General features: G+C 44.7%; 1 protein-coding gene and 1 pseudogene across 12 annotated transcripts in view; one reads left to right on the top strand and one right to left on the bottom strand.

The window, feature by feature from the left end:
• Positions 1-24,915, bottom strand: part of WDR47 (WD repeat domain 47) — a 75,108-nt gene extending 50,193 nt beyond the window's left edge. For 2 of the 12 annotated variants that reach the window (XM_055353621.2, XM_055353627.2), the window contains exons 1-2: positions 24,536-24,672; positions 3,976-4,142 (exon numbers count right to left, since the gene is read on the bottom strand). In XM_055353621.2, the coding sequence (XP_055209596.1) occupies positions 3,976-4,133 (158 nt within the window). In that variant the 5' untranslated portion in view covers positions 4,134-4,142; positions 24,536-24,672. Of the gene's footprint in view, positions 1-3,975; positions 4,143-4,929; positions 5,071-12,642; positions 13,504-24,535 lie in introns of those variants that run through there. The other 10 variants (XM_055353673.1, XM_055353644.1, XM_063696247.1 and 7 more) reach the window with 10 other exon arrangements.
• LOC115936457 (small ribosomal subunit protein eS27-like) lies at positions 10,668-10,952 on the top strand (annotated as a pseudogene).
• Positions 24,916-25,121: the final 206 nt, after the last annotated feature.

Below are 25,121 nucleotides of genomic sequence, written 5' to 3'. Positions count from 1 at the left end.
ATTTTGCATTCTGTCAGGACATTTGGCAACATCTAAAGACATTTTTGGTAGTCACAACTGGGGATACTACTGGGATCTAGCAGGTAGATCTACTGGGATCTAGTTGGGGATGCCGTTAACATCCTACAACAAAGGACAACCCTCCACAACAAAGAATTATCTGGCCCAGATGCTAGCAGTGCCAAGGCTGAGAAACTCTACTCTACATTATGAATTCTATGTGAAATCTACAGCTTTGAGAATACAGTTTACACTGAGAATGAAAACAGCAAGGAATAATAACAAGTTTCATCCTACTTTAAATGGTCTATGGGAATATCCAAAAGTTACAAGGCATTCTTACATCTTTTCTTTCACAACGGCAATTTCCCTATTTTTGAATGTTTTAGAACAGAGAAATTTTAAATGGGAAGGATGGGCAGGAAGACCTACATAGGATTAACAATATGCTGCAAAGAAGAAATATTAATAAAAGCAAGATGGGCACAGTGGCTCATGCCTGTAAATCCTAGCACTTTGGGAGGCCAAGGTGGGAGAATCATTTGAGGCCAGGAGTTCAAGATCAGCCAAGGGCAATATAGCAAGATCCCACCTTTATAAAAAATATTAAAATAAAGAAATTTTTTAAATAATAAGGCAATCACTGTATATCATAATCATTTTATAAAGGTGCATTTCAATATTTAAAATGTAAGAAAGGACACAATTTCAAAGGCAAGCCCTTTAAGATGAACATATTTAGTTTTTTTTTTTGAGACAGAGTCTTGCTCTGTCGCCCAGGCTGGAATGCAGTGGCATGATCTCAGCTCACTGCAAGCTCTGCCTCCTGGGTTCACACCATTCTCCTGCCTCAGCCTCCCAAGTAGCTAGGACTACAGGCACCCGCCACCACGCCTGGCTAATTTTTTGTATTTTTAGTAGAGACGGGGGGTTTCGCCGCGTTAGCCAGGATGGTCTCGACCTCCTGACTTCGTGATCCACCCACCTTGGCCTCCCAAAGTGCTGGGATTACAGGCGTGAGCCACTGTGCCCAGCCGAACATATTTAGTTTAATGAAAAACCTACTATTTTATTATTCTTTGCATTTCACCTCAGACCAGTAAAATTTCATCATAAATCAAGCAGGAGGGTACTTGAGAGCTGCCACTGTTAACTTCTAGGAGTATTAATGCTTCAAAGATAGTGCTTAAAAAAATACTACACTATTAACTAAGCTCCCTGGGGCTGGATGATATTCATAACACAAAATATAGGGAAGTGCAACAAGTTTAAATAGAGTCCCCTAATATAATAAAGCTTTGTTGTTGCTGTTGTTGTTGTTGTTGAATGGTTCCTTTTCATAAGCTAGGAACACTTCATTTTTTTTTTTTTTCTGAGATGGAGTTTCCTTCTTGTCGCCCAAGCTGGAATACAATGGTACGATCTCAACTCACTGAAACCTCTGCCTCCTGGGAGGAACACTTCATTTCTTGAGGCTTTCCAAGTCACAAAATGCCACATGTCCAAGAATCTGTACTTCTTGTCAAGGATATTTGGTATCTCATAAAAATAGAATACATTTCTGCCTGCAAATTTGGGATTTTCCGTTTCTATCCAATTCAGACTAGAATATATTTAGCTTTCCATTTTGGCAAACATGTTACTTCACTTTGCCTTGCAATTCCACCTCTAAGAATCTTGTCCTAAGGAAATAATCCAATATATAGAAAAAGTCTCAGCCAGGTGCAGTGGCTCACGTCTGTAATCCCAGCACTTTGGGAGGCCGAGGCAGGCAGATCACCTGAGGTCAGCAGTTCGAGACCAGCCTTGCCAAAATGGTGAAACCTTGCCTCTACTAAAAATACAAAAATTAGCCGGACGTGGTGGTGTGCACCTGTAGTCCCAGCTACCTGGGAGGTTAAGGCGAGAGAATCACTTGAACCCAGGAGGTGGAGGTTGTAGTGAGCTGAGATCATGCCACTGCACCCCAGCCTGGGTGACAAAGCAAGCCTCTATCTCAAAAAAAAAAAAAAAAAAAAAAAAAAAAGGCGCAAGTATAAAATGTTCTGTAGAGCAATTATTTAAGATAAATTGGGAACAATTGTGTAAAATTAGGGGCGCCATTAGGAAATTAAGTAAACTGAAATTTTTTATTTGTAGCTGGAATTACAGGCATGCACCACTATGCCCAGCTAATTTTAGTATTTTTAATAGAGACGGGGTTTCACCACGTTGGCCAGGCTGGTCTCGAACTCCTGACCTTAGGTGATCCACCCGGTTCGGCCTCCCAAAGTGCTGGGATTACAGGCGTAAGCCACCACGCCTGGTCTTTTTTAATTTATTATTTATTTAATTTATTATTTATTTATTTATTTAGTCTTGCTCTGTCGCCCAGGCTGGAGTACAGTGGTACCATCATGGCTCACTGCAACCTCTGCCTCTCGGGCTTAAGTGATTTTCCTGCCTTAGCCTCTCGAGTAGCTGCGACTAGAGGCATGCACCACCACACCCAGCTAATTTTTGTATTTTTAGTAGAGACGGGGTTTCACTACGTTGGCCAGTCTGGTCTCAAACTCCTGACCTCAGGTGATCCGCCTGCCTTGGACTCACAAATGGCTAGGATTGCAGGTGTGAGTCACCATGCCCGGCCTGAAAATTTTTTAAATATAAGTTTGTAATCACACAGAGAAACCTTGTGATGTTAATAGATAAGGCATGATTCTAAATCATAAACACAACATAATTGTTATTTTTGTATTTTTAGTAGAGACAGGGTTTCACCGTGTTAACCAGGATGGTCTCCATCTCCTGACCTCGTGATCCACCCGCCTCGGCCTCCCAAAGTGCTGGGATTACAGGCGTGAACCACCGCGTCCAGCCGAATTGTTATTTTTAATAGATGCAAAAAAAAAGATGCACAGAATTTATACTCTAAGAATGAAAACAGCAAGGAATAAGAACAATATTATGTCTGTGTGGTGGGGTAATTTTTCTTTTATTTATCTTTCTATATTTTCTATAATGAACATATTTTATTTCTATGGCCAAAAAATGGTATTTCAGAAACATTTTCTTTACCTTTTCAAAGTCTCCAATTTTCTTAGTCAAATATCTTTTATTATGATACCACAACCACAATGGAGTGGTGACTCTTGTTCTTTTTAACAGACCTCTGGGTCTTACTACTGAAAACATTCTACAGAAAGCATTATTTTGTAAATGTTCCTTTTTTTTATTTTTGTATTTTTGAGACGGAGTCTCACTCTGCTGCCCAGGCTGCAGTGCAATGGTGCGATCTTAGCTCACTGCAACCTCCGTCTCCCTGGTTCAAATGATTCTCCTGCCTCAGCCTCCCGAGTAGCTGGGATTACAGGCATGTCCCACCATGCCCGGTTAATTTTTATATTTTTAGTAGAGGCGGGATTTCACCATGTTGGCCAGGCTGGTCTCAAAACTCCTGACCTCAAGTGATCCGCCTGCCTCAGCCTCCCAAAGTGCTGGGATTACAGGCGTGAGCCACCACGCCCAGCCTTTTTTGTAAATGTTCTATTTTTTAAATTTTTTTTAGGCCGGGTGCGGTGGCTCACGCCTGTAATCCCAGCACTTTGGGAGGCCAAGGTGGGCAGATCACGAGGTCAGGAGATCGAGACCATCCTGGCTAACACGGTGAAACCCCATCTCTACTAAAAATACAAAAATTAGCTGGCCGTGGTGATGGGCGCCTGTAGTCCCAGCTACGCGGGAAGCTGAGACAGGAGAATGGCGTGAACCCGGGAGGCGGAGCTTGCAGTGAGCCGACATCTCGCCACTGCACTCCAGCCTGGGTGACAGAGCAAGACTCCGTCTCAAAAAATAAAATAAAATAAAATATTTTTTTAAATTATACTTACATAGCCTTTTCATGATTATAAAGTTCTATCTGTATTATATCTATTACCTTAATACTTAACATTTCTTCGAAGGAGCTACAAACTTCACAGTATAATGAAATCATACCTCAGGAAAAGCATATCATCTGAAAACAGGCCATTTATGACTCCACTTTCCTTCTCCAGGGCCAGCATACTAATGTGAAGCTTCTTTGAATTCAGGAAGTCCAAAATTAGCTTAATGATTTCAACCTCTTTTACATTCACTGTTTCTTCAGCCGTCATATTGATAGCCTAAATATGAAACAGAAAAACAATAAAGCTAGTCCTATTGATTTATTTCTAAGTTTAACTGCCTGGAAACTACACATAACAGGTTTACTGGGAATCTTTAGTACACATATTCTGAAGTGAAGTTAACTTAGTATTCATCAAAACCAAGTCGTTCTTTAATATGTGACAATGGTATGGCCATGATTTTTTAAAGTCCTTATCTTTGAGATACATATTGAAATAATTACAGATTAAATGATATAAAGTTTGTGATTTACGTGAAAATAATAGAAGAGAAGAGTGGGAAGAGATAAAGATGAAACAAGAATGATTATGGTTACTGAAGCAGGGTAATAGGTAAATGAGGGTTTATTATATAATCCTGTCTACTCCTACATGTTTAAAATTTTCCATAATAGAGAATATTTTAAAAAGTCATTAATAACCAAACCATGTTTAGCTATGTCCCAAATACATTGTCCCAGGTATGCTCTAATACATTCACTCAATAAGTACTTAATGCCTTTTCTCTGTGACAGACATGATTCTGTACTCAGGAGACATTGGCCTTGCTTTAAGAAGCTTTAGTCTAGCAGCAATACCTAAATGATGACCTGGTCAGTACAGTGGAGCCAAACAAAACAAGGTTAGTTAAGATGTGCAACTTTAGGGCAGGTGTAGTGGCGTACGCCTGTAATCCCAGTACTTTGAGAGGCCAAAGTGGAGGGACTGCTTGAGTTCAGGAGTTCGAGACCAGCCTGGGAACCATGGCAAAACCACATCTGTACAAAAAAAATTAAAAAATTACCAGGGCAAGATGGTGTGTGTCTATAGTCCCAGCACTCTGGAGGCTGAGGTGGGAGGATCACTTGAGCCCAGGAGATCAAGGCTGCAGTGAGCAAAGATCGTGCCACTGCACTACAGCCTAAGCAACAGAATTAGACTCCGTCTCAAAAAAAAAAGAAAGAAAAAAGTGCAACTTTAGTCATATGGGTAATATCAGTGATATTTCAATACTCTCTAAGCTTCCTTCTAACTCTTACCTGTAGGTCTGCTACAACTAAGCACATAATGCTCAGGTTATGAATCCATAAAGATTTAGACCTGGGAGGACTATAAGATCATTTATTCAACATTCTAATTTTACCAGTGAAGCCACACAAGTTAAATGGCCTAAACTGTTACAGTTTTCAAATGTTAAGGCTCAGAGCAATGCAAAATACCACCACACTAGGGGAGTAGCCACAAAGAAACTTCATCAGATGAAACAGACTATAAGCATATCTTTCTCACAGGACCAACTTATTCTAACCAAGCTTGCAGAAACATAAACATACACATGTGGACTGGGTGTAGTGACTCATGCCTGTAGTCCCAGCACTTTGGGAGGCTGAGGCAGGAGGATCACTTGAGCCCAGAAGTTAGAAGTTACATACAGTGAGCTATGATCACACCACTGCACACCTCTGAACGACAGAGGAAGACCATGTCTCTAAACAAAACAAAACAAAAAATATATGTAGGCTCACAGGTTATTATTGTTTCCATTTCTTTACTTTTGGGTTGATTTATTTGTTCATAACAAGAAATGCAAATGTCTAGCAGACTAGAATGCTCTCATCAGCATATGAGTACATTTTCTCCCTCAGCTAGAGGCCTGGGCATGGTGGCTCACACCTGTAGTTCCAGCACTTTGAGAGGTCGAGGTGGGAGGATTACATGAGCCCAGGAGTGCGAGACAAGCCTGGGCAACATGGCGAAACATGGTCTCTACAAAAAATATAAAAATCAGCCAGCATGTGTGCCTGTAGTTCCAGTTACTCAGGAGGCTGAGGTGGAAAGATCACTGGAGCCCCAGAAGTTGAGGCTACAGTGAGCGGTGATCATACCACTGCACTCCAGCCTGGGCGGTAGCGTGAGACTCTGTCTCAAAAAAAAAAAAAAAAAAAAAAAAAGAAGGCTGGGCACAGTGGCTCACACCTGTAATCCCAGCACTTTGGGAGGCTGAGACGGGTGGATTATGAGATCAGGAGTTTGAGGCCAGCCTGGCCAACATGGTGAAACCCCACCTCTACTAAAAATACAAAAATTAGCTGAGCATGGTGGCAGGCACCTGTAATCCCAGCTACTTGGGAGGCTGAGGCAGGAGAATTGCTTGAACCCAGGAGGCGGAGGTTGCAGTGAGCCAAGATTGTGCCACTGCACTCCAGCCTGGGCAATAGAGCCAGACTCCATCTCGGAAAAAGAAAAAAAAACTAACAAACAAAAAAAAGTGGTGCTAGGGTAAACAAGGGACAAACCACAGAAAAATAATTATACGACTCACTCAAATATTTAATGACATCAGACTACAAAAATCCCTCTGCAGAGTAAGAATATGTCTGTCTCAGGAAACAGTAAATCACAAACTTATCTCCCAACACACCAGCTACCCAACTCCGCATGCTTTAGGTTTCCCTTTGCTATATTCTGAGCTGACCACCACCCTCCTGTTCATAGACTTCGTCCAAAAGAGGATACGGTAAAATAAGTAAGATTTCCACTCACTAAATTTTTTTTTTTTTTTTAAAGACAGCATCTTGCTCTGTCACCTAGGTTAGAGTGCAGTTGCATGACCATGGCTCACTGCAGCCTTGACCTCCCAGGCTCAAGTGATCCTCCCACTTCAGCCTTCCAAGTACCTGGGATGACAGGTGTGTGCCACCATACCCAGCTAATTTTTTATTTTATTTTTTGTAGAGACGGGATCTACCTATGTTGCCCAGGCTGCTCTCGAACTCCTGGGCTCAAGCAATCCTCTCGCCTTGGCCTCCCAAAGTGTTGGGATTACAGGGATGAGCCACCGTGCCCACCTTTTTTTTTTTTTTTCAGGTTATCTGTGGAAACTACTCATTAAATTCTGATCATATCAGAACTGTCTCCCTAATATTATTCTTAGAGCACACTGATTAGTGATTTTAGGATTCCTCAAATCTTTAGACAATTCTTTTTCTTATTTTTACTGCTCCTTGCAGACCAGGCTACCCAATAGGCAGTGTGCCCAGAGTAGCCCTTCAGGTAATTCTTACTAGCAAAAAAAATGGCTTTTACTAATTTAACTCTCAGAAAAAAATATTCCCTCCTCTGTAGGTTCTTAGAGGGCACATCACATACATCTCCATGTACCAACCACACAAACTTAATGTACAATTGGGACTATAATTTTCTAATATAGCTCAATATACCAATGATACTAAACATTGTATAGGCTTCATATTCAACATTCAATCTAAGTATCAGTCCAGATATAAAGTTACTCTGAATGGAATTTATGGCAATAGTCCCACTTTAAATAATAACTACAAGTTTAATGCTGCAGTCATTTTTGATTAATAAAGCCTAAGAGAACTGCATTCTTACAAATACATATTTTATACTGACAGTTGAAGGTAACAGAAAATATATCCTAATTAACTTAAAATTGGTTCAAGTTTTCTTTTTAAAAAAAAACTAATTAAAAAAAGACAAGTTTTAATTCTATACCTTGAAATTCCCAGTAGAATAATATATTTTAATCACCCAACACAGAATTTTTTTTTTTTTAAGGCAGAGTCTCGCTCTGTTGCCCAGGCTGGAGTGCAGTGGCAATCTCGGCTGGCTGCAACCTCCGCCTCCCAGGTTCAAGCAATTCTCTTGCCTCAGCCTCCTGGGTAGCTGGGATTACAGGCGTGCACTTACACAACCGGCTAATTTTTTGTATTTTTAGTAGAGACGGGGTTTCGCCATGTTTGCCAGGCTGGTCTCAAACTCCTGACCTCAGGTGATCCGCCCACCTCGGCCTCCCAAAGTGCTGGGATTACAGGCGTGAGCCACCAAGCCTGGCCCAGAATTTTAATTCTTATAAGCTTCACTGTTGCTGAATACAGTATAAATATAGGCATAGGCACATGCTTGATGACTATATCTTAGAATTATTCTCTTCTAACTCCCTTGTATTACTGAAACATTTATACAGGCTCCCAAAATCTTACCTCTATAAGTGATATATACTGCATACTTTTTTTTTTTCCCCAGATGGAGTCTTGCTCTGTCACCCAGGCAAGAGTGCAGTGGCGCAATCTCGGTTTACTGCAACCTTCGCCTCCCGGGTTCAAGTGATTCTCCTTCCTCAGCCTCCCAAGTAGCTGGGATCACAGGTGCCTGCCACCGCACCCGGCTAATTTTTGTATTTTTAGTAGAGATGGGGTTTCACCATCTTGGCAGGGCTGGTCTTGAACTCCTGACCTCGTGATCCACCCACCTCAGCCTCCCAAAATGCTCGGATTACAGGCGTGAGCCACCATGCCCAGCTATATACATATTTTAAACATCTATTTCCTGTAATCCTAGCTACTTTGGAAGGCTGAGGTGGGCAACATAGTGAGACCTTATCTCAAATAAATAAATAAATAAATAACTATTCACCACAAAGTTAGAACTTTTCTCTAATTCAGGGAAATAGAATTCAATAATAATTACTTCTTCCCCTCTCCTCTGGGGGAGCTATAAATCTGCAAAAGATTTTAACAAGTTTAGGAACTACTAAAATTATCTTTTAAAATGAGATGCACACATAGTCATAATATGTGTTCAATAAATAAATATTAGCTGAATTAACTTGAGATGTAAAGTCACTGAAGAAATGTCTCTACAAAAGTACAGAACAGATGACTATGGTTTTGTTTGTTTGTTTCTTTGTTTTAGACAGGGTCTTACTCTGAGGCCCAGGCAGGAGTGCAGTGGCTGAATCATGGCTCACTGCAGCCTTGGCCTTCTGGGCTCAAGCCATCCTCCCATCTTAGCCTCCCAAGTAGCTGGGACCACAGGCATGTGCCACTGGGCCCAGCTAATTTTTGTGTTTTTTTTTTTTTTGTAGAGATTGGGTTTCGCCATGTTGCCCAGGCTTAGTCTGACTGCTTGAACTCCTGAGCTCAAGGAATCCACCCGCCTCGACCTCCAAAGTGCTGGGATTACAGGCATGAGCCATCATGCCTGGCCCAGAGGACTTTGTTTTTAATTGTTTTCAAAAACTCACTGAAAAGGATGGAGCTGTGACTGAAGCAATCCAGCTATTTAGCCTAAGCACGTGCCAACACGCCCAGCTAATTTTTTGTATCTTTAGTAGAGATGGGGTTTCACCATGTTGGCCAAGATGGTCTCGATCTCCTGATCTCGTCATCCGCCCGCCTCAGCCTCCCAAAGTGCTGGGATTACAGGCATGAGCCACCGTGCCTGGCCTTAAATAACTTTTTTTAAAAAACCTTTTTGAGGTTAATTTTAATTAATTTAATATGTATTTATTAATACATATATAATTTACCATCTTCACCATTTTTATGTGTACAGTTCAACGGTAATAAATAAATCTATATTCCATCCTTGCCTTCCCTCTTTCCCTTCTGGCCTCTGGTCAAAATCACAAAAACGTAATTGTGAATTTTCCTTTAAAAAGTAAGTTTTACTTACATCCAATATCCAGACTAGGTAAAGAAATAAGAGTGTTCTTTAAATATAAGTATGTCTGGAAACCAGCTAGAAGGTATTTAGTATTTTAGTCCTTAGATACAATTAACATACACTGAAATTAATTCCAGATGGGGTCTCTATGTGGACTCCTATTGATTACCATCTTAGTAAACCAAGATTAGAAGGATGTATTAAAGGGTTAGAAATAAAATTATTTTTAGAAATCTAAGATTAAAGGTAAAATGTTAATAATACATAAGAAACCGCCGGGCGCAGTGGCTCATGGCTGTAATCCCAACACTTTGGGAGGCCGAGGCAGGTGGATCACGAGGTCAGGAGTTCAAGACCAGCCTGGCCAAGATGCTGAAACCCCGTCTCTACTAAAAATACAAACAAATTGGCCAGGCGCAGTGGCTCATGCCTATAATCCCAGCACTTTGGGAGGCTGAGGCTGGTGGATAACCTGAGGTCAGGAGTTTGAAAGCAGTCTGGCCAACATGATAAAACCCTGTCTCTACTGAAAATACAAAAATTAGCCGGGCGTGGTGGTGCATGCCTGTGGTCCCAGCTACTCAGGAAACTAAGGCAGGAGAAATCACTTGATTATCACTTAAACCTGGGAGGCAGAGTTTGCAGTGAACCAAGGTTGCGCCACTGTACTCCAGCCTGGGTGACAGAGCGACACTCTGTCTCAAAATAAATAAATAAATAAATTTTTTAAAAAATTACCCGGGCGTGGTGGTGGGCACCTCTAATCCCAGCTACTCGAGAGGCTGGGGCAGAGAACTGCTTGAACCCGGGAGGTGGAGGCTGCAGTGCGCTGAGATCACACCACTGCACTCCAGCCTGGGCAACAGAGAAAGACTTCATCTCAAAAAAAAAAAAGAAAGAAAGAAAGAAAATATTCTCGTAATAAAAATATATTGACTCTGTGTATTTCCATACAAAGATATGGAAAAACTTCATGAAAAAATATCACTGGTAGCTTTCTAACCAAATATAAGCAGATATAATTTAATTAAATGTCCCTTTCTGGCGGTGACGACCTACCCACAGGAGAACATGCCTCTCGCAAAAGATCTCCTTCATCCCTCCCCAGAAGAAGAGAAGAAGAAACACAAGAAGAAACGCCTGGTGCAGAGCCCCAATTCCTACTTCATGGATGTGAAATGCCCAGGATAATATAAAATCACCACGGTCTTTAGCCATGCACAAATGGTAGTTTTGTGTGTTGGCTGCTCCACTGTCCTCTGCCAGCCTACAGGAGGAAAAGCAAGGCTTACAGAAGGATGTTCCTTCAGGAGGAAGCAGCATTAAAAGCACTCTGAATCAAGATGAGTGGGAAACCATCTCAATAAACACATTTTTGATAAAAATAAAAAATAAAATAAAATAAAATAAAAATTAAATGTTCATTTGCAATGCGGTTACTTAAACACACATTATGGAGGAAAAAAAACACAACAGGCCAAGAATTATTATAAATATAAGGTTAAGAGAACTAGGGCACAGTCATTATAAACCTTATAGTCATGACAAAAGTGCTTAAGAAAGGCTCCATTAATCTGCAATTCCATCTCACACAATAAAAACTGCTCTTTAATCTTCCAAGTATTACAGAGTGCCTAACATGGAACAATAGTGCTTTACAACAGAACTTCACAAGCAAAAATGCAGACAAGAAGATGAAGTGTCATGAAGCTTTTCAATAAAATACCAAACTGCAACACAGGACTACTGCATCTTTTCCTTTAAAAAAAAAAAAGGAGAAAAAAAACTGCGAGCTGTTTTTAATAACATGGCATTCAAAAAACTTTACGTTGCTGCCAGGTCATTTAATTTTAAATGTCCAGACCTGCAGGAATATATATGTGATGTTGCAAGTCACTAACCTCTATGGGCCTCAATTTCTTCATTCATAAAGTAAGGGGATTCGTCTAATTTCTTTTTTTTTTTTTCAGACCTTTAAGATGAATATTTTTTATTTACACAATACACAATTTTGTGGCTTAGTGTTTTCACTTAATATTCTCATATCACTAGATACAGAACATTCATATTTTATAAGGATCTGTCATAATTTAACCAGTCCCTTGTTTTGCGATTTTATTTTTTTATTTTTTATTTTTTTTTATTTTTTTATTTTTTATTTTTTATTGATCATTCTTGGGTGTTTCTTGCAGAGGGGGATTTGGCAGGGTCACAGGACAATAGTGGAGGGAAGGTCAGCAAATAAACAAGTGAACAAAGTTCTCTGGTTCTCCTAGGCAGAGGACCTTGCCGCCTTCCGCAGTGTTTGTGTCCCTGGGTACTTGAGATTAGGGAGTGGTGATGACTCTTAACGAGCATGCTGCCTTCAAGCATCTGGTTAACAAAGCACATCTTGCACCGCCCTTAATCCATTCAACCCTGAGTGGATACAGCACATGTTTCAGAGAGCACAGGGTTGGGGGTAAGGTCACAGATCAACAGGATCCCAAGGCAGAAGAATTTTTCTTAGTACAGAACAAAATGAAGTCTCCCATGTCTACCTCTTTCTACACAGACACGGCAACCATCCGATTTCTCAATCTCTTCCCCACCTTTCTCCCCTTTCTATTCCACAAAACCGCCATTGTCTTCATGGCCCGCTCTCAATGAGCTGCTGGGTACACCTCCCAGACAGGGTGGTGGCCAGGCAGAGGGGCTCCTCACCTTCCAGTAGGGGCGGCCGGGCAGAGGCGCCCCTCACCTCCCGGACGGGGCGGCTGGCTGGGCGGGGGGCTGACCCCCCCCCCACCTCCCTCCTGGACGGGGCGGCTGGCCGGGCAGAGGGGCTCCTCACTTCCCAGTAGGGGCGGCCGGGCAGAGGCGCCCCTCACCTCCCGGACGGGGCGGCTGGCCAGGCGGGGGTCTAACCCCCCCACCTCCCTCCCGGGAGGGGCGGCTGGCCGGGCGGGGGGCTGACCCCCCCACCTCCCTCCCGGACGGAGCGGCTGGCCGGGCAGAGGGGCTCCTCACTTCCCAGTAGGGGCGGCCGGGCAGAGGCGCCTCTCACCTCCCGGACAGGGCGGCTGGCCGGGCGGGGGGCTGACCCCCCCACCTCCCTCCCGGACGAGGTGGCTGCCGGGCGGAGACGCTCCTCACTTCCCAGACGGGGTGGCTGCTGGGCGGAGGGGCTCCTCACTTCTCAGACGGGGCGGCTGCCGGGCGGAGGGGCTGCTCACTTCTCAGACGGGGCGGTTGCTAGGCAGAGGGTCTCCTCACTTCTCAGACGGGGCGGCCGGGCAGAGACGCTCCTCACATCCCGGAGGGAGCTGCAGGGCAGAGGTGCTCCCCACATCTCAGACGATGGGCGGCCGGGCAGAGACGCTCCTCACTTCCCAGATGTGATGGCGGCCGGGAAGAGGCGCTCCTCACTTCCTAGATGGGATGGCAGCCAGGAAGAGATGCTCCTCACTTTCCAGACTGGGCAGCCAGGCAGAGGGGCTCCTCACATCCCAGACGATGGGCGGCCAGGCGGAGACGCTCCTCACTTCCCAGACGGGGGGGGGCGGCCGGGCAGAGGCTGCAATCTCGGCTCTTTGGGAGGCCAAGGCAGGCGGCTGGGAGGTGGAGGTTGTAGCGAGCCGAGATCACACCACTGCACTCCAGCCTGGGCGCCATTGAGCACTGAGTTAACGAGACTCCGTCTGCAATCCCGGCACCTCGGGAGGCCGAGGCTGGCAGATCACTCGCGGCTAGGAGCTGGAGACCAGCCCAGCCGACACAGCAAAACCCCGTCTCCACCAAAAAAATACGAAAACCAGTCAGGCGTGGCAGCGCGCGGCTGGCAGGCTGAGGCAGGAGAATCAGGCAGGGAGGCGGCAGTGAGCTGAGATGGCAGCAGTACCGTCCAGCCTCAGCTCGGCATCAGAGGGAGACCGTGGAAAGAGAGGGAGAGGGAGACCGTTGGGAGGGGGAGAGGGAGAGGGGGAGGGGGAGGGGGAGGGGGAGGGGGAGACTCGTCTGTCTAATTTCTATGATTTCCCTTCAAGTTTTATAATTTGCTTTAACTTACATTTCAATATCAGAAAGTACATATTCTTGGGAAACATCAAGAATATATAGAAAATATCAAGTCTGGGATAATCAGAAGCCTGTAATTAATAAAGTCTGTTTAATAAGAAGAAACAAAATAGATTTGCATTAGATCACTTAAGCAAACAAACAAAAGAAAAGCTCTTCTAACCAAAGCTCTGTCGTGTCTGCTAATCACCTAACATTTGTAACATGGGTGCAGCACGTGCCACTGCTTACTGTTGACAGCTGTTCTCAATTTATCAATTACTTTAATTTACCTTCTGGAACTGTGAATGATTTTTGGCCAGAAGAAATAAATTATGTTTAAAGCAGGTGCAACTTTATATAACTATAAAAAGAAAAGAAACTAATATAAACTGTATGTTGTATACACGCATAAAATATCTCTGGAAAAAAATATAAGAAATTGGTGATACTGGTTGTATCCTAGAAGGAAAACTAGATAATTAAAGAATAGAAATGGAATCTGTACAACAAAGCAGCCCTGTAACATGAGTTTACCTATATAACAAACCTGTACATGTACCCCTGAACCTAAAATGAATAGGAATGAGAAGATCACTATATACCCTTTTGAATTTTGTACCATGGACAAATATTACCTATTCAAAAAATTAAAAATAATGAAACATAAATAACAAATTTACATTTGCAAACTACTAGAAGGAATTAGTAAACTAATGCATATAATGAAGTAATAACATTTCAAAGGAATTTGTATTTCTTCCCCATAACCCAAGACCTCTTCTCAGATCTGATTTGAATATCATTTCAATCTTTCTTTCTTTCTTTTTTTTTTTTTTTAAGACAGGGTCTTGCTCTCGATACCAGGCTGAAGAGCAGTGGCACGATCTTAGCTCACTGCAGCCTTGACCACCTGAGCTGAAGAGATCCTCCCACCTCAGCCTTCCCAGTAATTGGGACTACAGGCATGCACCACCATACCTGGCTAATTTTTGTGTTTTTTGTAGAGACAGGATTTCACCATGTTGCTCAGGCTGGTCTCCCACTCCTAGGCTCGAGATATCTGCCAGCCTCAGCCTCCTAAAGTGCTGAGAACGCAGGCATAAGCAACTGCACCTGGCCTCAATCTTTCTTTATGAGACTAAGGACTAAGGTATGTGTGTTCTTTCCATATTCAAACCCAGAAATTTTTAAACAAGTATGTTTAAAATTACTGAAGTACTAAAAATTCACATGATAAAAATGATTTTCTGGCCAGGCGCAGTGGCTCACGCCTGTAATCCCAGCACTTTGGGAGGCGGAGGCGGGTGGATCACGAGGTCAGATCGAGACCATCCTGGCTAACATGGTGAAACCCCGTCTCTACTAAAAATACAAAAGATTAGCCAGGCATGGTGACGGGCGCCTGTAGTCCCAGCTACTCAGGAGGCTGAGGCAGGAGAATGGCATGAACCCGGGAGGTGGAACTTGCAGTGAGCCGAGATCGCAGCACTGCACTCCAGCTTGGGCGACAGAGCGAGACTGTCTCAAAAAAAAAAAAAAAAAAAAAGATTTTCTTACTCAAGCTGCTCAGTTAAGTCATGTAATGCAGAAAAGGTAAAGAAAAAAAAAATTGTCAACTTTGACACTAAAAATGTAAAATGTAGACCAGGCATGGTGGCTCACACCTGTAATCCCAGCACTTTGGGAGGCCAGGTGGGCGGATCACTTGAGGTCAGGAGTTCAAGACCAGCCTGGCCAACGTGGCAAAACCCTGTCTCTACTAAAAATACAAAAATTAACCACGCATGGTGGCATGTGCCTATAATCCCAGCTATTCAGGAGGCTGAGGCAGGAATATTGCTTGAACCCGGGAGGTGGAGGTTGCAGTGAGCTGAGATTGCACCACTGCACTCCAACCTGGGTGACAGAGTGACACTCTGTCCAAAAAAAAATTACAAAACGTAAATCTTCCATTCAACAGAAACTTGCCACAAACAATTATGTTAAAAGACAAGGCACAAAGTAGGACTAAGTAAAACACACATAAAGAGTTAAATGGGGCTGGGCGCAGTGGCTCACGCCTATAATCCCAGCACGTTGGGAGGCCAAGGCAGGTGGATCATGAGGTCAGGAGTTCAAGACCAGCCTGGCCAAGATGGTGAAACCCCGTCTCTACTAAAAATACAAAAATTAGCTGGGCACAGTGGCAGGCACCTGTAATCCCAGGTACTCGGGAGGCTGAGGCAGGAGAATCACTTGAACCCAGGGGAGCAGAGGTGGCAGTGAGTCGAGATCACGCCACTACACTCCAGCCTGGGCGACAGAGTGAGACTCTGCCTCAAAAAGAAAAACAAAAACAAAAAAAAGCTAAATGGTTATTATCTAGAGCATATAAATAGCATCTTCAAATCAATACCCTCAAAATTCCAGATGAAAAATGAGCAAAAAATATAGACAATTCACAAAAGAACTATGAATACCAATATATTTGTGAAAAGATGCTCAACCTCGATAATAGTTTTGTAACAAGGTACCAACATGCTCACTTCCACACACAGTAAAACGAGTTACCCATTTATGGCCTACCAGTTTTGAAAAAGAAAAAAGAAGACCCGATAATATCTAGTTTTGGCAAGAGTGTGGGCAAATGCCTTCATATACTGTTGTTAAGAATGTAAACTGGGGACCAGATGTGGTGGCTCACGCCTGTAATCCCAGCACTCTGGGAGGCCAAGGCGGGCAGATCACGAGGTCAGGAGATGGAGACCATTCTGGCCAACATGGTAAAACCCTGTCTCTACTAAAAACACAAAAATTAGCTGGGCGTGATGGCACATGCCTGTAATCCCAGCTACTCAGGAGGCTGAGGCAGGAGAATTGCTTGAACCAGGGAGTCGGAGGTTGCAGTGAGCCGAGATCCGTGCCACTGCACTCCAGCCTGGCAACAGAGTGAGACTCTGTGTCAAAAAAATAAAAATAAAAGAAGAATGTAACCTGGGAGTGACTTTTTGAGAGAATTTGACAGCATGAAATTTTTACCTACAAAAATGTTGGTGAAGCATGATGGCTCATGCCAGTAATCCCAGTATTTTGGGAGGCCGAAGTGGGTGGATCACCTGTGGTCAGGAGTTTGAGATCAGCCTGACCAACATGGTGAAACCCCATCTCTACTAAAAATACAAAATTAGCCAGGCGTCGTGGCACATGCCTGGAATCCCAGCTACGTGGGAGGCTGAGGCAGTAGAATCACCTGAACCCAGGAGGCGGAGGTTGCAGTGAGCTGGGATCACGCCATTGAGCTCTGGCCTAGGCAACAAAAGGGAAACTCCATCTCAAATAAATAAACTTAAATGTAGACTACCCAATTCCAATTCTTATAGAAACCTAGCCTGCAAAAATACCTGCAAATAAAAAATGTTCCCTGAAAATTTATTTGTAATAGAGAAAAATTAGAAATAAACTGAATAATAGCAGAATTGGTAAATAAATTATGGTAAATTCATACTATAAAACAGGGGTCCCCAACCCCCAGGACACAGACCAATACTGATCCACAGCTTGTTAGGAACTGAGCTGCACAGCAGGAGGTGAGCTGCAGACAAGGGAGCATTACTGTCTGAGCTCCCGCTCCTGTTAGATCAGCAGTGGCATTAGATTCTCATAGGAGCACCGACCCTACATATGAGGGATCTAAACTGCAGTCTCCTTATGTGAATCTAATGCCTGTTGATCTGAGGTAGAATGGTTTCCACCTCGCCCCTGGTCTGTGGAAAAATTTTCTTCTAGGAAGCCAGTAAACCAACCAGTACCTGGTGCCAAAAGGGCCGAGGACTGTTGCTATAGAATACTAACACAGTGACGTATATCTATACATCCTAAAAAGGAAAAGTGCATCACAGAATAGTACAGCTATCAATAAATATTTGTTGAATGAATGAATATAAACAGGCCCATTTATTTAAAAGGAGAGAGGCATAATATCTCTGTGTCTAAATAAATATACAAAGGTCTGAGACCAGGCACAGCGGCTCATGCCTATAATCCCACCACTTGGGAGGCTGAGATCGGAGGATAGCTTGAGCTCAGGAGTTCAAGGCAACATGGCGAAACCCTGTCTCTCAAAAAAAAAAAAAAAAAAAAAAAAAAATTAGCCAGGCGTGGTGATGCACGCCTGAGGTCCCAGCTACTCAGGAGGCTGAGGTGGGAGAATTGTTTGACTCTGGGTGGTTGAGGCTGCAGTGAGCCAACATTGCACTACTGCACTCCAGCCTGGGTGAAAGAGTAAGACCCTGTCTCAGAAAAAAAAAAAAAAAAACCCACACACACAAGGTCTGGAATGATGCATGCCAAACTGTTCAGTGTGATTATCTCTGAAGAAAGGAATGGGATTGGGATGGAGGGCAGGGATCTAGGAGAAGAAAAGGGTTGAAGGAGACTTTTTTATTTTTTACTCTTTGCAGTTTATCTGAAGAGTTAACAACCAATATATATTCATGCATTACTTGTATGTTAATACATGCATTTCTCATATGAATACAATTTTTAAAATTTTTTTTTTTTTTGAGACAGAGTCTTACTCTGTCTCCCAGGCTGGAGTGCAGTGGCGCAATCTTGGCTCATTGCAATCTCTGCCTCCTGGGCTCTAGTGATTCTCCTGCCTTGGCCTCCCGAGTAGCTGGGATTACAGGCGCCCGCCACCACACCCAGCTGTTTTGTATTTTTAGTAGAGACGGGGTTTCACCATGTTGGCCAGGCTAGTCTCGAACTCCCGACCTCAGGTGATCCGCCCACCTCGGTCTCCCAAAATGCTGGGATTACAGGCATGAGCCACTATGCCCAGCCAATTTTTAATTTTGTATCTTCTTTTTTTTTTTTTAAGAGAAGGAGTCTTACTATGCTGCCCAGACTACAGTGTAGTTGCTATTGCCAGGCCTGTTCATAGCACACTACAGCCTCAAACTCCTGCGCTCAAGCAATTCTTCTGCCTCAGCCTCTTGAGTAGCTAAGACTATAGACATATGCCAACTTGCCTGGCTCAATTTTTAATTTTAAAGCAAAAAAGAACTATGAAAATGAAAAATATATACATATTAAAGGATTAGATCTCAAAGGTTTTAATCTATAAAGGTACCAACTAAAGTACAATCCCCAAAACAGGATTAACTGCTTTGTTTACAATGCAAAAACTACTGTGTACTATTTTAGGATCTTACATTCATTGTTTAATTGATCCTTACAAAAACCATTCTTCACCAGAAGGTAGCTTCTAGATCCCTTCCCACTCCTGTCATCCTCCTCTAAATATCTGTTAATCCCCCTCCTAAAGAACCCAAAATAGGCCAGGCACGGTGGCTCACATCTGTAATCCCAGCACTATAGGAGCCTGAGGCAGATGGATCACAAAGTCAGGAGATCCAGACCATCTTGGCCAACATGGTGAAATCCCGTCTCTACTAAAAATACAAAAATTAGCCGGGCTTGGTAGCGTGCGCCTGTAGTCCCAGGAGGAGGTGAAGGTTGCAGTGAGCCGAGATGGCGCCACTGCACTACAGCCTGGGCGACTGAGCAAGACTCCATCTCAAAAAAAAAAAAAAAAAAAAAGTCCAGGCGCGGTGGCTCACACCTGTAATCCCAGCACTTTGGAAGGCGGAGGCAAGCGGATCACGGGGTCAGCAGATCGAGACCATCCTGGCTAACACGGTGAAACCCTGTCTCTACTAACAATACAAAAAATTAGCCGGGCGTGGTGGCAGGCGCCTGTAGTCCCAGCTACTCAGGAGGCCGAGGCAGGAGAATGGCGTGAACCCCGGGGCGGAGCTTGCAGTGAGCCGAGATCATGCCACTGCACTACAGCCTGGGGCGACAGAGTGAGACTCTGTCTCAAAATAAATAAATAAATAAATAATAAAGCACAACACTCCAGGTGTGGTCTGATCAAGAACTATACACAGTGAAACTAACAATTCCCATCATTTAGGCTCTTTATAATGAATACACCTAAAATTTCTTTATATCATCATCTATTTGTGAAATGCTGTTTTTGCACTTCCCGGAATTTCATTTCCAAAGCTCTTCTTAAAGTTTCAAAGAAAACCGCCAGGTGCGGTGGCTCTCGCCTGTAATCCCAGCACTTTGGGAGGCCGAGGCAGGCAGATCACCTGAGGTTGGGAGTTCAAGACCAGCCTGACCAACATGGAGAAACCCCGTCTCTACCAAAAATACAAAATTAGCCAGGCGTGGTGGCACATGCCGGTAATCCCAGCTACTAGGGAGGCTGAGGCAGGAGAATCACTTGAACCTGGAAGGCAGAGGTTGCGGTGAGCCGACATCACGCCATCGCACTCCAGCCTGGGCAACAAGAGCAAAACTCCGTCTAAAAAAAAAAACAAAAAACAAAACAGGGCTGGGCGTGGTGGCTCACGCTTGTAATCCCAGCACTTTGGGAGGCCGAGGTGGGCAGATCACGAGGTCAGGAGATCGAGACCACAGTGAAACCCTGTCTCTACTAAAAATATAAAAAATTAGCCGGGCGTGGTGGCGGGCGCCTGTAATCCCAGCTACTCAGAGAGGCTGAGGCAGGAGAATGGCGTGAACCTGGGAGGCGGAGCTTGCAGTGAGCTGAGATCCCACCACTGCACTCCAGCCTGGGGGACAGAGCGAGACTCCGTCTCAAAAAAAAAAAAAAAAAAAAAACCAACCCAATTCTATAAAATTTTCTCAAAAGATTTTATAAAAGGTTCCATTTTCTTTTTCATCACAACAAGAGTCACAAAACATGGTACTTAGCCCTAGGAAAAAAACATTATTTGAGTTACATATGTCAAGCATACTACATAACTAGTAATTATAAATAGCATAAAATTTTTATGTCTTTTTGTTTGTAGTACTATTTTTTTCTATCTTTCCTTCTTTCTCTCTCTTTGAGACTGGGTCTCACTGTCTCCCAGGCTGGTAGAGCCTGGTCCACCCAGGCTCAAGTGATTCTCTCACCTCAGCCTCCCCAGTAGCTAGGACCACAGGTGTGCACCACCACACTCAGCTAGCTTTTTTTTTTTTAATTGTTTGTAGACATGAGGTCTCACTATGTTGCCCAGGCTGGTCTCAAACGTCTGGGCTCAAGCAATCCTCCCACCTCAACCTCCCAAAATGCTCGCATTACAGGTATGAGCCACCTCGCCCAGCCCAGTACTATTTCTCGGTTAAAATAGGATGTTGACTTGTAAAATGAGAACAAGCTCCTAGCAGAGTGGCAAGCATGCAACTGGTGCTCAATAAATGTAAATTTCTTCCCTTCAGAGCTCCTAGCCTTGGTAAGGACAATGTGTCAAAAGGACTGCTAATGAATTGCTGCGGGAGAGCTACTGCGCTGTGAAGTATAAAAATTTACTTTGGAATAAGCTTACTTATTTTTGAAAATATTTCAGTAATAAAAAATATCGAGCCAGGTGCAGTGGCTCATGCCTGTAATCCCAGCACTTTGGGAAGCCAAGGCGGGCAGGTCACTTGAGTCCAGGAGTTCAACACCAGCCTGGGCAACATGGCAAAACCCTATCTCTACAAAAAATACAAAAATTAGCCAGGTGTGGTGGCAAGCACCTGTAGTCCTAGCTACTCGGGAGGCTGAGGTAGGAGGATCACTTGAGCCCAGGAGTTTGAGGCTGCAGTGGGCTATCATCACGCCACTGTACTGCAGCCTGAACGATAAAGTGAGACCCTGTCTCAAAAAATAAATAAGCAGGCCAGGTGCAGTGGCTCACGCCTGTAATCACAACACTTTGGGAGGCCGAACTGGGTGGATCACTTGAGGTCAGGCATTCAAGACCAGCCTGGCCAACATGGTGAAACCCTGTCTCTACTAAAAATACAAAAATTAGTCAAGTGTGGAGGTATGTGCACCTGCAATCCCAGCTACTTGGGAGGCTGAGGCAGGAGAATCACTTGAACTTGGGAGGCGGAGGTTGCAGTGAGCTGAGATCACGCCACTGCACTCCAGCCTAGGCAAGAGAGCGAGACCCCATCTCAAATAATAACAATAATAATAAATAAATAAATAAATAAATAAATAAATAAATATTGGAAAGTTCACTGAGATCAATTATGTTAAACATACTATATGAAGAAACTCCTACTTGTGATAATATTCATCTGAAGCCATTTAAACAGAAGAAGTTCAGGTGGGTAATGAGTGATGAGCATTTACTGTGTGTTAACAACATGCTACAAACTGGGATACAATGATTGAGCTATTACAGTGAATAAGACCATAGAACACAAAAGAAAGGTTTTAAGGGAGTGTGTGGTATAAATCCTTTTTTTTTTTCTTTTTGAGGCGGAATCTCGCTTTGTCGCCCAGGCTGGAGTGCAGTGGCATGCATGATCTTGGCTCATTGCAACCTCTGCCTCCTGTGTTCAAGCAATTCTCCTACCTCAGCCTCCCAAATAGCTGGGATTACAGGCACACGCCACCATGCCCAGTTAATTTTTATATTTTTGATAAAGACAGGGTTTCACCATGTTGCCCAGGCTGGTCTCAAACTCCTGACCTCATGTGATCCGCCTGCTTGGGCCTCCCAAAGTGCTGGGATTACAGGCACAAGCCACCACGCCCAGCCGGTATAAACCCTTTTTTAAGGATATCTTTTCACTTGAACAGAAACAAACTCAACATAGAGAAAAATTAGTTGAAATATGCAAGCTTTGGCTATTCGGTGTAATAGTCTCAAAACTGAAGTATCCTCAGGTGTGGGCCAGCATTGGATTTGGAGTCTGAAGACCTGGGTTCAAGTCTTCTGTTCAAAAATAATATACAGGATCAGGCACTGTGGCTCAAGTTTGTAATCCCAACATTGCGAGCCCAAGGCGGGTGGATCACCTGAGGCTAGGAGTTCGAGACCAGCCTAGCCAACATGGTGAAACCCCATCTCTACTAAAAATACAAAAATTAGCCGGGCGTGGTGGCAGGCACCTGTAATCCCAGCTACTCGGGAGGCTGAGGCAGGAGAATCGCTTGAACCCAGGAGGCGGAGGCTGCAGTGAGCCGAGATCATGCCACTGAACTCCAGCCTGGATGACAGAGTGAGACTCCGTCTCAAAAAAAAAAAAAAAGGTAATCAACAGATGCCTTCCAAAGTGCTTTCAACTCAGAGCCCATTCTCAGACTAAAACAATAGCAAGCATTATCACCATTTTACAGAATGAGAAATCAGTCAATGTTAGGCTTAGTAGCTCTTACAAGAATGCAATCAGTAGCAAAAGAAAGCTTAAATACAGGTAATCTGATTTTTCAGCTTACTGATCTACTAAGGAAAACTGCACATCTTTTCATAACTGAAGCGTTTCTGAAACTGCAGCATACATTAAGCATTTCATATGCCGCCCATTAAATAACTAATAAATTCTATTTCACAAACAGGAAAAGAGGTTGAACACCATTATGTAAGTAGTAACATAGGATAGTACCCCTGTTCTCTTATGACACATTCTTAACAGTACTGGTTTTTAAGACGAGGGAGAAAAGAACCAGGAAGTGGACCAGTGGGAGATAAACACAGGTTAAAATCCCGTCCAAAAAAAAAAAAAAATTTACATCTTCATAATGGCATCCAAATTCAAGTGTTTGGGTTTTGGCTTTTTTACCTAACAATATACTGTTGTGACTTGACTTTTCCATTACCGTGTAATAATGTTTCTTTCCTATTGGAAGCAATCTCTCCTAATCTCCCAAACCTAAGGTAGAATTATTCATTTCATCTTCTTCCTAAATGAGACCTCGACAATATGCCATATAAAGGAAAATGGGCTCTTAGGCGTTTCTCCTTCTTAGTAAAATGCCAATGCAACATATGCCAACACTGGAGACAAAAAAATTCTACCTGAATTTACTGTGAAAAAAAGATTTATAGCATTTTTTAAACCTACATGTTCATTTCTCTGCCATTAACTTTTTGAGGCATTCTACAGAGTCTCCAACAAAGAGAGAAATAAGTATTAGGATCACAACCTACGAATCTGGGTGGAACAAAGACTTCTCCTTTCATTATGCAGAGAAAACCAAGTTGCCAAAAAAAAAAAAAAAAAAAAAACGGTCCCCTCAGATACCATGCACGGTTACTAACTGCACGTCTGGGTACAGAGAAGGAAAAATCATCTGGTCAAAAGCCCAAATGCCGCCCCGGCCTACCCTCGCCCCCCGCCCCCGCCCCCTTTGCCCATGGCCTCGCCCCAGAGCTAGAGTTCCAATATTTTTCTCCCCAATAAAGGGAAGCGGTTTAACCCTTTGAGTTCCACAACCTTGCGTTCTTCTACGCAGGCGCCCCTCCAGCGCAATCCCAGTTCTAAATCGAGTAGCTGCCCCTTTCCGCGACCACACCCAGATCCCCAAAGGCCTGCTCCCATCCCGACCATTGATGTGAGAAAGGCCAAAACCGGCCCCAGCGGGGTTCCCAGCCCCGCCGCTCCCTCTCTTCCTCCGGGCCAAGGCGTGCCCAGAAAGGGACGCGAGCGCGCCCCTCAGTTCTCGCACGGGCTCGACCAAGGGGCGAGGAAGGAAGAATCGGCGCAGCGGCGAGATGGGCACGAACCTCGCGCTCACTTGCTGCTCAGTGCCAGGGCGAGGGGCGTCGCTCTGCCCCCAGAATCCAACTGGTAATGTGGGAAAGGTGTGGTCCAGGACCGGTGACCTCGAACCGGGGCCCAGCAGTTCACAGGTCCTCACCCCGCGATGCTGGGGCCTCACCCACGACCCCAGCCCCCTCCCAGTCGGCACCCAAGCCCGCTAAAGACCCCTCTCCGGGGCCGCAAACACAGTCCTCGGGGCCGCCCGGTCGGAGCCGTGTCAGGTGGTGACAGGAGGCGACGGGTGACCATGGCAACCCGAGGTGTGCAGCGGACCGACCCAGCCTCTGACTCCCGAAGTCACTCACCTGAGGGCTCCAGGGCAAGCCCAGAGGAGCGGCGGAGGAGAACGCGGCTGGGAGGCCGGCGGCCAGGGCCCCGAAGCGGCAGGCTCCGGGCTGCGGCAGGAGCACTAGGGCGACGGTCTGGGTTTGGCGTCGATCCTCCCTCCTGCCGCCCGCGCGTCAATCCATCAATTCGTCAATCCGTCCTTCTCACGTCCGCCCCTCCCGGCCCAGCGACTCCTCAGCTCAGCCTCTTGCAGACTGCGGTTGTCAAGTGCCGGGGAGCCGAGCTCTACCCGCGAGCGGCAGCCAATCGCCGCTCTTCCCCGAGGCGCCTCAGGACCCCGCCGCGCGGGGCGGCCAGGCAGGTGCCTGAGCCGAAGGGCGAGTCGGCGGGGCGGGGCGGGGCGGGGAGGGGCGGGCCCAAAGCTGGGGCGGGGAGGGGCGGGGCGGACCAAAGCCTGGGCGGGGCGGACCAAAGCCTGGGCGGGGCGGACCAAAGCCTGGGCGGGGCGGGCGGGGGGCGGGCTTGGAGGGACCGGCTAGGGGCCCAGGGGAGTAGCAGAACGGGTGCGGCAATAGCGTGAGACTGGTGGCAGGGACGTAGACC

This window comes from Gorilla gorilla, chromosome 1 (genome assembly GCF_029281585.2).
Source record: "Gorilla gorilla gorilla isolate KB3781 chromosome 1, NHGRI_mGorGor1-v2.1_pri, whole genome shotgun sequence".
Lineage (NCBI taxonomy): Eukaryota > Metazoa > Chordata > Mammalia > Primates > Hominidae > Gorilla > Gorilla gorilla.
The sequence above is the reverse complement of the archived record's forward strand: the minus strand, read 5'-3'. Positions and strand labels throughout refer to the sequence as shown.